Here is a 13,959-nt window from a genome sequence, read left to right on the forward strand (position 1 = left end):
TAAAGTTCACCAGTGCCCCAGTGAGAACCAATTTTGAAACCTTTTTTCCACGTTGATAACTATTTGTTTTTATTTTTTATTTTGTTATCAAATTGAAATTTTGTTTCGTAATTACTTTTTATTTTATGTTTTTTTAAATAAAATTTCAATACTAATTAAAAAAATTAGAGGCATTCAATGATCATTTTGTTTTTAATTTTCAGACAAAACTTCAAAATTCAACCGTTATATTTTGAAAATTTAATCAATTTTATTTTGTTTTTTTAAAACTAAAAGTAGGACAAAATAATATTTCAGTTTCCACTTACTTAAAAATAGAAGGTAATTACTAAATAAGAATCCAAATTTCAGTTTTCGAAAAATAAAAATTAAAAACAAAATAGTTATTAGCGACCCCTTATTCACTATTATTGCTGGGTGATCAAGTTATAAATTCTGGTTTATTTGTTTTAGGTATGGTCTCCACGTTTTAAATTTGTCCATTGTCTAGGAATATATTCGAATTACACGTGGCACACTCCTATTTGCCATCAATGTCTACTCATAAGAAATACTATTTCGAACTGGGCTTTTTCCAATTAAACCCCCCAAAAGGCCAACTACACCAAAAAACACTAGTTTGGGCCTTACGCTAAATCCAGGTACTGCCTACAGTGATCTTTGCCCAATTCACTTTAGGGCCTTAGGCCCAGTTGATATCATTCTAAATCTGAGGCAAAAAAAAAGATACAAGAACATGTAACTTTGAGAAAACAACATTGTCTTTCAGATGAAGAAACTGAAACCAGTTTACAGTAAGAGTCTGATGAAAAGTATATGCCTTTATAGATCAAATTTCATTCCCCGTAAACATTTTTCGTCACCCCCATTTTTTGCACCCTTTCACCGAATTCCCACGAATAACCAATAACATTATCCATCCGTAAAAGAAAAAAGAAATTCCACAGTTCACATAGATATGTTTAACTGAAGTCATGTAACTGGGGTCATAGTTGATAAACGAAAGCTTTGTTGACCAGATTGCGCCTATGAACATACTGCTGTTTAATAGAAGAGCCACCACCTCGAAGCTGTGCTAACTTCTAAGTCATAAGTACTGCTCTTGGATCCTGGCCCTGTTCTCTTCCCACCACAATCTTGCATGCATTTCGCCAAACTTTTCTCGGCTGCATAAGAGAAGGATGCCGGAAATGAATTCATATTCAAGCCAATTTGATCATATATGTTACTGTAATAATGAATTTAAATTGTTTAACTATCCACGATATAGAAACCAAATTACCTGAATCGGACACGTCTAAGCTCCCTAGCGCCACCTGGCAATGCTCTGATAGTGATGTACACTCCCGGTTCATCCTGTTCAACCCATTCGGTCTCCATATCACTGGCGTTGCTAATTGAAAACTCTCCTGAGCGATCTGCCTCTGAACTAGTCCTTACAGAACCATCTATAGATGATGTCTCAGTTTTCACCCCACTGATGCTGGAAAGTTTAGGTGTTGAAGCTAGACCACTGGTTTCACAGTACTGACGTGATTGCATATGATGCTGGTCAAGTGAATCTGACGAAGAGTACCCCATACCTATTGGCCGGTGGAAGTTACGGGGTAGGCGCTCTTTGCTCAATGGGGGAGTCATAGGACTGTCCCTAGCAGATTCGACCTTTGAGCTCTGCAATTGGGGGAGAGGAAGAAAAAGGTATTTCTTAAACATTAGAAATGCACACCATCAACAATAGAAGGTGATTCTAGCCGCGCCCCTTATACAATTTGTAGAAACCAATGCATCCAATCATTCAATAGATAACCACAGTTGAGGTTTAAGATAGCAAGTAAATACAAGTAAACTTAGAGAGAAGCAACACGGGGAGGTAGCCAACATATTCTGAATAAAATTAGACGATCTGAAATTCAACAGAGAACAAATGAATTTGTAAATTTGTCCATATTATGACTTTGACAGGTAATGGAAAGTCTCAATCTCATACCCAGATTATGACAGATGGAGTTCTGCAGGTGACTGTTTAGTAACAATAATGAATAACTCCTAAAGGAAATTTATTTGACCCTTACTTACCTTAGGTCACCAACAAGAAAGTATTTGCATAATGCATTGGGGGTAATCTCACCTCGTCTTCAGATCTAGGCGGGGTTGGAAGGGGGACTGCTTGATGATTGAACCTTTGGACATTGTATAATTCCATGACCTTGTCATAATTCTCTGCCCACCACCTTTGAGCTTGCCATTTGTTAAATAACTCACGGCTGATTAAGTTTACAACAGAGTCATTAGTAGATTTAGTCTCTGAATCAAGCTATCATAACATGATCGACAACAAGATAAACAAGTAACAACAAAGTTACCGCTAAACCCGGCAATAGGTTAGTGTTTCAGTGAAGAGATTACAGGATGAACAAGAATTCATTCAAGAAAACAGAACTCTGCGAAGCACCAAGTCCTGCTAATTATGACTCTGCAACAAGACTTGTAATGCTTTCAACAGGCAACTGGGACTACTCTTTTGTTGATTTATAACTCTCTTTTTTATATGTGGTGATCTACAACTCTTACTTATGGCCTAACAACCAGTTAATATAATAGCATATTGTCAAAATGTAAGTTTATCCCCTATAGCAATGGTACCGACAAATATCCTAACATCATGGCTTCAAAAATCTTCAATCAAATTCCGTAAGAGGGGATATTATTGTTTCTTTTATATTATTTTCCAGTTATATTTCTGGTTAAAAGTGAGATATCTAAGACCCGTTTAGAGTGTGTCATAGTTTCAAAGGCTAAATAATCAAGTCTTCGTCTCCTTTGACACCACATCCAACACTCAAGTTAGTAACGGAATATCTAGAGAATGGACTACTAATACGTGAGTGAAGTCACTGAATACTAGTAGGCAAGTGAAGTCACCAAAAGAAGAGAGGCGTCACTAGGTCAGTGTTGATAGGGTGGACCCGACAAGGCCATCAAGTTTCGGGAACATAGTAGAATGTTATGATCCTAATAATGAAATAATTAAATCTCTGACTGTTTGACACCTCAAGCCTGTGAAGACTAATGGCTGGTTCTTAGCATAGGACCACCTACCACACAAAAGATTGTGAGAAAATAACAGTTCACATGCTATTTAACTGCTACACCCTCCCAATCAAACTATATTGTTAAAGTCCAAACACAAAGGACAATGTCACAATACTTCAACCCCAATCAACAATCCGACGTTTAAAACAACTAATCAAACACGAATGAATCAGAAACTATATGCTTCCAGATCAAGAATAAACAGAAAAATATCAACACACAAAGTGACAAAGACACAGTTGTTCAAAAGCAATAGCATGTGATCACACATTCATCACACTCCACTGAAATTCAGATTCTGAAAGTACCTGAATCGAATACGTTTGAGATCATTTCCTCCTTGGGGCAAAGAAACAAAAGTGATGATCACACCAGGTTCCACTTGTGCCACCCATTCTTTAGGCTCATCTTCCTCCACTAACACAACGGACTCCGTCCTTCCGCTCACTGATGCCGGCGTCCCTTCCCCACTCGAAAGCGCCTTTAGTCTACTGTCCATCTCCTTCCCCCATAGCCTCGGGGTCGAATTGGATCTCCCCGCCCGCCTGTACGAGCCATGGAAACTCGCCGACTCCGAGTTGGCATCGGAGTCGGCATAGTTTTGGTGACGGTTGTCAGTGCAGGACCGTGAACAGGGCTTGCAGTTTTTGTAGGCTCCCGAGGCCTTCAATGCCATATCCTTGATCTGCAAAAACACAACTGTTCCATTGAACACCCAGGAAAACAAAATCTGGGTTTTCCTTATTCCATTGATTTGTTCCCAAAACTGTGAAGTTTCAGCTGAATTAAATCTTTCACACCACCACTGTTCCATCTAACAAGACTGAGAACGGAGAACAAAACATTACCCGCTGTTTGGTTCCCGAGAAAATGAAGGGAGAATCAGAGAAAACAGGTTCTGGGTCTGTCATTTTCACAGGTACCATTCCCTCATTCCACCTAAAAGGCCAATTAGCATACACCGAACTCCTGTTTTTTCTCTCTACATTTTCTCGGGTACCAAACAGAATCTCTCAAAAAACGCATCAGTTACGAATCTTACGATTGGTTACCTGGGCAGTGAGGGCCTTGATGGCTTGCTTGGTCCTGGGAGTCCCGGCGACAGCGTCGTCGTCGTCGTCTTGGTGGTGGAGAGATCCATTGTTGAGCTGCTTGGAGCAGGGTATACACTTCCGCATCACCGATTCCCGAACGCAAAATTGAACGAGATTTCAGATCAGAGCGTCTCCGCCAGTTGTGGCGAAGCTAGTCCCCGCTTAGCAATCACAGTCACAGCCAGCCCAGTAAGCTGAAGATCTCGTTCTCAGAGAACCTCGACATGGAAAATGGTAAATGGGGTCCGGTGGGTACACTCACAGAGAGACAGACAGATAGAGAGAGGAGAGAGGGGCTCGTCAGGTCAGGTGACCGTTAATGATGGTAAAACGCCAAGCCAACTAGCCAAGGGTCATGTTCGTAACTTTGTGGCTATTTGCAAGGGCGTCTTGGATCCGAATGACATTTAAACCTAAATCGGCTCGTTTGGAAAGTTTTTTAAAAATATTAGGAATCATTTTTGGTAAAAATAGTTTTAAATTTTAAAATCATTTTAATTGTTTTATGAAAAAAAAATTGATTAAATATGTGCTTTTTGCAGGAATGTTGTTTCAAGATCTACTTAAATTTTTCTTTAAAAAAAAAATCTATTTGAATTTTTACTAAATATTAATTTTAAAAATATTTTCATTAAAAACAATTTTAATCATTTTAAAAATATTTTCAAAAATTGACCTATGCAACAAAAACCTCATTCTCATTAATATTTCTTTGGGGTTTTTCCCTAAAAACAAATAGACAATAAAATAAAACAAATCCCAGTTAAGACTAATTTATCCATTGTCACTCTCTCTCTCTCTCTCTCTTTGAGTTTGCTTGATGCTGGGGCCAAGGGGCTCGTGGGGGACATTGAGATTTGGGCACTTGCAAATTGCAAAAATAGTGGTGGGACACTGTGACTGGGGCATATAAAATAATTATAATTTTTTGTTTTAACAAACGATATTATTTACATTAAGAGACGAGATAACACGTGAATTTTTAAATTCACTTTCGACGAGAAACAAATCTAAAACTTCTTATTTACAAATGATAAGATAAATTATTAGACCGTAATACTATATGGTATGAAATAAATATAATTAAATGTATTTATTAATGAGAGTGAATGGATGTGGGCCACCATCTGGGGGTGTGTGGGTCAGCGTCATGCGAAGGGCACCAGGGAGGCAGCGCCACCCTAAAAAGGTGGAAACCAGAAGCTAGTGCAGTGACATTACACTGTTCTCGTATCTTGTGTGTTAGCGTGTGCGTGTGTCACTCCTTTTGGTTTTTGACATTCGTTCAACTTTTTCATTTTTTTTGTCATATAAAAGTTAGAGACGTTGTAATTAACCCTTCAAAAACAAAATAATCGTAAGCGTGTAAGTAAACAATTACTCATGTAGAAGATAAGATTTTCAAGATGTTCAAAACAAGAGAGTTACATTAGGTGTCATTATATAATTAATAAGATATTTGTGTTAAAAGAATAATAAAATAAAATTTCTCATTACTTATATAATAACAAGTGATGCATCATCTATGTTCTAGGCATAATAATAAAAAATTCTCGATAAGTAGGGTTAGGTGTGATGTGATTCGAGTCAGGTTGGAGCCCGACTTGATCTGTAATTGGTTGTACAATTGTTTGGTTAGTTGATCGTTAACAAATTCAAACTTATAGTGATTTTCACACTTGTATTTTTCCTTTATGAACGTCCCTTTTCTTTTTCAACCATTCAATTAAATAAGTTAGAAGAAAAAGAGATGAGTACAAAAAGAGAAAACTAAAGCATGAAATGACAATCAAAAGAAATAAAGAAAAAAGTTGGATCTTATAGATTTCAAATCATAGACTCGTTCCAATAGAGAAGGGAAGGTTTAAAGAATAATATCGAATCAGTTTACTTCAAAACCTTTGTTTATAACTTTAGGGGGCGTTTGTTTACCCTCATTAAGTTGGACTGGACTAGCTATTAGTCCAATACTGTGTTTGTTCCATGCTGGGACTAACATTAATGAGACTAAAGGGGACTAGCATGGACAAAACCCTTCACTAAGAGGTCTTAGCGAGACCCCCCAATAACCATGGGACTAGCTAAAACTATCCTCTCTTTCTCGTCCTCGTCATTCTCAACAACCACTCCCAACAGACTCCTCGTCATCTCCGGTCACCTAGATCAATCATTAACTTTCCGACTCTCTTTCAGATCCATTTCGCAACCAACTTTCATATAAAATATACCAAATTGAAGCTGGGAGTGACAAGATTACGATTTTACCTGAATCGAGGCTAAAATGTGGTCGAATGTGGCCGGAAAATGGCCTGGAAGTCTCGCCCTATTTGGGCTTCTTCAAATCCATGACAGATTCGAGCATTCAAAGCTAAGATCTCGGTCCAGGGATGGTGATGAATTTTTTGGCGGTGCTAACTTCATCCAATTTAATGAGGGTTGGCCGGAAAACACATCGGGAAACCTGCAACTCGTCGGGAAAATTGAAGCCGTGAGGTTCCGTTCGAACAACGCATAGCTAGAGAGGGAGGGAGGACAGAGAAATAGAGACTTGAATCAATAAGGAGTTTGACTAGGAATGAGAAAGAGACATGAATTGAGAGGTCTAAGAGGAAAAAAAGAGGGAGAGGGTGGGACGATGAGAGAAGAGGAAAAGAGTGGGACGGAAATGGTAGGAAAAGATGGAGAAAAAGATAGGATCATAATAAAATATTAATAATTTATATATTAAATAATATAATATTAGAATTTGTTATTAACCAGCTTCTTAGTCCAATACTGCACCATACACTTCACTAAGTTAGTCCAGCTTAGTCTAGTCTAAGCCAGTCCAGCTTAGTCCTTGAAGCTAATCCAGTCCGAGATAGTCCGGCGCAACAAACGCCCCCTTATACTCTAAATTTGCTTAAGCATTAAGACACGCATGAGAACTCCTCCCAAAATGTCACAAGGTAAGACTTGAACATGCGTATTTCCAAAAAATATTTTCGTTTGCTTGTATACGTCTTGATCATTTGTTAAATTGCACGTTTTTTTTAAACTCTAACATCTTATACACGTACTTTTCCAGTTTAATACAATTTATTTAGACATATTTTTCGAGTAATACACTTTAAATATGTATTTTTAACATATTATTGAAAAAATATATATTAAAATGAATTTAAAAAGGCCAAATTCTAGTCTTTTTAACAAAGTTGCCTGATAATATATGCATTTTTTACGTATTATACTTGTTTTGTATTTTACTAATTATGTTCTTAAATAAGAAAGTGTTAACCTCACACGTGATATTGTAGTTGTAAATTGTAATATGTGGGTTATGATGAATCTTGGCTAAATTATTTGCAAGGACTCTCTGTGTTCGTCTCTATAAGCGTGCTGCGTATTGACCAGCCGAAATTCAAATTTGCTTTTGTCCTTTGCAATGATATTTGGTCGCTAGCTTCCATTTCATCGCTTTTTATTTTTTTGATGTCTATATTTTGTAGACTGCATCATGTGGTGGTTGATAGGTAAACTTCTTATTTAAATCATTAAAAATACAATTCCAAACAACCAACACATCATGTGTTTTATAAAATATGATATAAAAGATTGGCCTCCTTAGCAGTGACGAAGCCAGGAATTGTCAAGTGAATGAGCGGAAGTTTGTGAGTCTTGGAGTTTTGCACTTTGATTTTTCGAGTGCAAAGTACCCTTATTGGACTAAGTGGAATCCTACATGGACATTTGAACTTACTTCGTATTTGGTCTCCTTTCTTGCCATAATCTTATGGTATTCGTCACCACAAACGTGTGAGTTCAAGCATAACAGAATTTAGAGTTAAAACAAAAAAACTTATGCAAAAGAATGTTAAGGAGATCGACTCACTTAACACTTGTAGTCCTTGCTTCTTACCATTAACATTGTAGTTTTGGGCACACAAGAACTTTAAAAATATAATAATTATTTGTATGCCTCGCCCTCCCTCATCCTCTCCACTACCCGAATTAGGAAGAACTCAGAAGCCAGAAAAAGTGCCTTTAAACTACCATTCACAACCTTACTTCCTTGCCCAGATGCTTTATCTTTCTTGACCATCTCTTTTTTTTTTTTTTTTGTTAGAAATTCTACAATTAAAATGGAATTTTAATTGTTAAAACTACAAAATAGAGTCTCATCTACAAAATCTACAGAACTTGGTCCACCCACGGCAGCCCATTCCCCATTCAATATCTCCTTATGTGTAGCTATGTGTACACTAGGCACGAGTCGTCCCTTGCTATTTAGTTTTTTAATTTATTCTTTTCGAAACGAAACGACGTCGTTTACCCATTTTCTTTTAAATTTTTTGTTTTTTTCCTCAGCCAAAAGGATGTCGTTCGGCATGGGTTTTTTTAAAGAAAATAATAATAAAAAAAAAATTATAACGCAGCAGCCTCGCTGCAGAAAAGCAACGTAGCACCTGAGCACCAAATCAACAAGACCAGAGGAGAGGGGTGGAAACTTGAGTTGTAGGAAGGATCTCCGACGAGCGAAGGGCGACCGCCGCTCCTTGCCCCTATGTGGCTTCGCTAGTGGCTCTTAGCATCTTCATTTCATCAATACACCAATTTTGAGTGCAAAGTATAAAAGATTACTACATTTTATCTCTTAAAGGTTGGATGTTATATTAAAAATGAGCTACGAGATTTTAATTTTAAGTGTGGAGATAGAAGGAGGTATACAACTAGTTGCATGTTATAATTCACCCAACCCAATATGGGAAGGTTGGTATGGTGAAGGGGCCAGGAGTCAGGAGTCAGAGGATGGTTTCTTTCAAACACATGAGCATAAAAACGAGTTTCTCAGTTGCCACACCATCAATTTAAAAACCTGACCTAATGGGTAAACAAAATGTTTAGTAGTGAAATGAGATTTTATTCTGGAGCGTGATTGGTTTCTAAGATTGCTTCTGGCTCTAGGCTTTTTATTAGTTAGTCTAAGTAAAGCGCAATGCTAAAACACCATGGTGTAAATTGACTAAATTAAACCTTGTGCTGGTGTTTTTTTTTTTAAACACCCTCGAACCTTGAGTGCAAAATATAATTTATCAACAATCACGTTGTATTATTTATAAAGTTTAATCTAAAAAATTAGTCTCTCTAGTATTGCCATCTACATAACACACAAATCATTAGCGGTATTGATTAAGTGTCACATCCCGGCCGAGTGATGAAGCCAGCACAGCTTGATTCGGAGTCCTAATAGACATTCTGAATCGAAATGTGTCATTAAACCACCACGCTATATTATTTTTAAAATTTCATCTAAATAATTAGTCTCTCTAACATTACCATATAAATTGACGGTATTGATTAGGCCACATGTAGGATGAACAAAAATCGTGGGAATCGGGAAAGCTCAGCTATGATATTGTTTGTAGCCTTGGACTGGGAGAACGACACGACTGCTTTGCTCACAATATTCTATATGCTGGTGGTTAACTCAAGATTCACAGTTAAAATATCATGCATACTATAGGAATAGAGAAGTATGATTGTTAAACGTGGACAACAATGTGTATTTGCATTAAAGGAATAGAGAAGTATGATTGTTCAACTTGGAGAATTTTTTTTTAAGAATCGTGAAGAAGTTGAGATTGCATCCTCAAATTAACTGGTAATTTGAAAGTAATTTAACGACTTATAAGCATAACAAGGTACTTTTATTTCCCCGATGTGAAATTCATATAAACTCTTAACACATTATTTACGCTCGATAAATTTTCAAGTCTAACTTCCAACAATCAGAGAGATGTGCTGAAGATCCACTTCCAACAATATCGATATCGTCTCCAACTTGGTAATTACTGCATGCACAATCGTCAGGTGTGAGGTTTTATCACAAAAGGCATCGATATTAGTTGGAGTGGGGTTATGATATTTAAACTTTTCTTGCTTTATTTCTCTAGCTGATGTGGGATTTCAACAAGAACATCTGCGGCTGTCACACACGAAATAACCTATTACGATACTATGAAAAAGTTAACAAATTGGCAATATAAAAAGTACTACAACGTTGATCTCACATGCAAAAAAAATTCATAACCAGCAAACATTTGTGGAGTAGATGCATAGAGACCTATCAAAGTCTATGGCACTTAGTGCAGATAAAGCTCCATGATTTGTGTTACGCTGTTCTTTAGGGTGACAACAAACCAAACCAAATGTGCTTCCTTTTTAGATTCTCATTTTCTTAGAGTATAATGTGTAGTTTTCCAACTAAGTCTATAGTTAGAGCACCTTTCTGCCTCCTTGCATACTAAGTTTTGGATTTTGTTCGAATGGGAGAGATAATTATATCGTGCAGGGGCCTATAACTTTTCCTTTTCGTGTTTGTGCTTTGTGGTGGGTAGCACTTTTTTGCACATTTAAATTATGAAACTTTCATATGCTTTGCTTGCATTGCGTGAGATGAGATCATAGTGTACATAAAAGGCTGCCCTTATGTCGTGCATAGAATGACATACCGAGTTTCTCACTCATCATGCCTGTCACCGTGCGTAATCTCTTTGTGCAGTAATGTCGGACAATGAGTTCGGCCGTGAATTTCATGAATCCGTGTTCACAACAAATATGTCGAAATTCTTCTTAATTAAGTCATTCAAATTGTCAAATGAGCATGACATCTTACTTAAGGCCTCGACATTGTCGCAGCCTAATCCTTAGAGCACAGAAATGTTGCTCTTTTATGACCGAAATGTCACAGGTTCAAATTGTGGAAACACCATTTTTACAAAAATAAGGTAAGACTTTGTATGATAGATGTTCCCTCCTTTGCCCGACCCTTACAAAGCGGAGAGCCTTGTTGAGTTGAGTTCGCTTTTTTTTACCAATACCAATGACCCCTTACAAATCAAACGTGGGGTTCCAAACACCCTGCCTTAGTGGTAATACAAAACCTAGTCCTAAAAAGCAAAAGAACAAGTGCTTTTAGCTTTTGCATTCACAAACTCTAATTTACCATAAAGAAGCCCAGCAGAGGGCTTTCTAGTTTGTAGCATTCGTTTCTTTTTCGCGCCACTTCCAAATTACTACTGTAACCAATAAAAAGCTTCATCATCCAACACAATTTTTAATATATCCGAAACACAAATCAATACATTGCGTGTCATAATACAAGTAGAGAAATAATATATAATTTTAGTGTCTCTCCACTTGTATTGTAACATGTGGTGCACTGGCTTTTGTTCCAGGTAGAAAATCTCTCTCTCTATTCTAATACAAGTAACAATGTTTGTTTTGCATGATTTAATTTATAAGTGTGGGTCAAGCAACAGAAAGTCTCTAATTCTGGATTAATCTTGTGGAATAGATGCGAGATATGAGTGATCGGCTGACAAACTGTATTTTCTCTGGCGCGTAAAAAACCCGGGCAAAACATACTTTTTAAGCTATATCAATGAAGCATGTGCCACAACATAGAACCAAATTCGAGATTCACAATGGTTGAATGGAGGTCCAGCTATAGTGGTGTATACCAGTTAGTGGTATGAATTTTACGCAAAATCTAATTTTTGTAAAGATTCATTATGTTGTCATGTGCAAGATCTAATCGTTGACTTTTTGGACCGCTTAAGGGTAAGTACGATAGAAGAAAAATTAAATAGCATGGTACTCTTGAATCTGGATGGCCAATATTTGATCAATTCCTCAACCAATGTGAAGGTAATCCAGTGTCTTCAGAAAATGATGATTGGGCCAATCCACTAAAGAGCCCAGAGTGTGAAAGTAGATTAGATATAGTGTCCAATCTATGGTGATCACGGCCCATCCATTGAAAGCCCAAAGTAAGTTCAGTTTCTTACTTCGCAATAAAATGTGTTTTGCATTCATCATCGGAAAGAGATCCTCTCCAGATATCTTCCTCCTAATCCATCAAGTTCAGGATCCGGGTCTTTAAAATTTGATCCAACAACTAAGGTTATTATAACTTTTAAGTGGGTTCCTGTTTGTAGCCGTTGGATTAAATTGTAACGGCCTGGATCCCCTAACTTGGTAGATTAGGAGGAAGGGATCCGAAGAGAATCCATTTTAAAAGGAGGACAACTAGTGGCAAGCTACGATTATCCACTCATTCTTGGCCGGGAGCGGTTATGGGGATTTCATTCTGCCAGTGGCCACAGTAAAGCAAACTCACCAGCTCGGAGCATCGAACTCGAGACCTTCCACATTTTTTGTTTATTGAGGAGCCACAGTCCGCGCCCTTACCACTAGATCATTTGATGTGGTTCATTTATGTTATTTCACTCTTTAATTTTGAAAAAGTAGCTTATAAGGAAGTTGTGGAATTACTAGTTGCTACAAATGGTGGGTAAAAGAGCTACTCTAATTTTTGGAGTAAAACTCAAATTTTAGGTTCTAAACTTATCTTAACTTGCTCAAACCTTTAGAGCAAATATGAGTTAAAACTCAAAACTCATTTATGGGGTAAATTTAGCCAAGAATTCCCCCTGGGTTAGTGGGACTGACCCACCATATATGTATATTTTTTTTTAGTTTTATATTTATAAATTCATTGAATCCAACGGTTAAGATTAATTTGATCAAATCCAACGGTTAAAAAAAATCTAATGGTCCAAATTTAAATTCAACGGCTAAAGTAATTAAAAAAAAATGATTTTATGTGTTTCATATTCTTTCGTAGTGTTCCACGAGTTTCATGGTGTCGGATTAGTGATTTTTCAATAGTAAATATTTTTAGGTTAAAATGTTCATAAAATTAAATTGGGATAGTCTACATAATTTTTTATTTTTAAAAAAGTTACTTTAAGAAAAAATTATTCTAAATTCATTATTTAATAATCTTAGACTAAAAATTTAACCCATAAAGGTTGGAGGAGAAAAACTGTTTTTAGGTTAAAACTTAAATTTTCTGAGTTAAAAATTTTAAGTTTTAAACCAAGAATTGAAAATGGTCTAAACAAGAATAAACAACGATTCCAATTTTGCGTCATTTTCAAAAAGTGTCACATTCATGTGAGTTTGAAGGAATGGACTTTCAGGTAAGACTACTAGTTGTTTGATTAAAAACCATGTAAAAAATTATGGAACACATGTTCATATATGCAAATTAATGCCTACATTTTATCACCGCATTGTTCATCCCTATCTCATTATTTTTTATTTTTTCAATGCTAATGAATAACGATATTGGTGGAGGGAGAAATTGAACGACGTGAGCAGCAAGCTTTAACTACAAGATAATTGCTTTAGACCATCTCCGCCCAAAAGTTGTAGACGACTTTTAAATCGAAAGTGTGGAGAGTTTGTCTCTAAAAAGAGATTATATCCTAGTTAGTAAATAGGGTTGGCTACTTGTAACCCTCGAAATGGCCACATTTAGCTCTCCAACAAAGCTTTTATTGGAGTCCATGTAGGCTTGTATCTATTTTTTCTCAATCTTTCTTTCTCTAAAGGGAAGTGTTTTTGACACTTCAAAAATCTCATTCTACACTCCTCACATGTGTATTTTTCTTTCTAAATATAGAAAGTTTGGAGTGTAGATTGAGAATTTTGGAATGTCAATAACAATTCCCTCTCTAAATACAATAAACTATTATGGCATAGTCATGTACTACTAGAGACAAAAATTTATAACCGAAACTACACATTAAAAAAAAAAAAAAATGACAACGAATATATAGTCTACCACGCTCTTTAAACCCTCTCCAACCAAAGGTGGCCTTAACTACATGAGCTACAAGACTCTCACTAACTCTGGGTACCTTTGCAAAAAGGTCAAGATGCA

The 13,959-nt window shown here is 36.6% G+C and overlaps 1 protein-coding gene across 1 annotated transcript; it reads right to left on the reverse strand.

Moving 5' to 3' along the window:
* Positions 1 to 801: 801 nt before the first annotated feature.
* Positions 802 to 4,523, reverse strand: LOC137740143 (protein Brevis radix-like 3). The gene is made up of 5 exons (XM_068479956.1): positions 4,146 to 4,523; positions 3,402 to 3,778; positions 2,129 to 2,264; positions 1,283 to 1,671; positions 802 to 1,166 (listed from the first exon to the last, which is right to left on the reverse strand). Exons 1-5 carry the CDS (start codon positions 4,269 to 4,271, stop codon positions 1,088 to 1,090), a joined length of 1,107 nt encoding a protein of 368 aa, XP_068336057.1. The 5' UTR covers positions 4,272 to 4,523; the 3' UTR covers positions 802 to 1,087.
* Between the last annotated feature and the right edge of the window lie 9,436 nt (positions 4,524 to 13,959).

The sequence above is a fragment of the Pyrus communis genome, chromosome 7 (genome assembly GCF_963583255.1).
Source record: "Pyrus communis chromosome 7, drPyrComm1.1, whole genome shotgun sequence".
Classification (NCBI taxonomy): Eukaryota; Viridiplantae; Streptophyta; class Magnoliopsida; order Rosales; family Rosaceae; genus Pyrus; species Pyrus communis.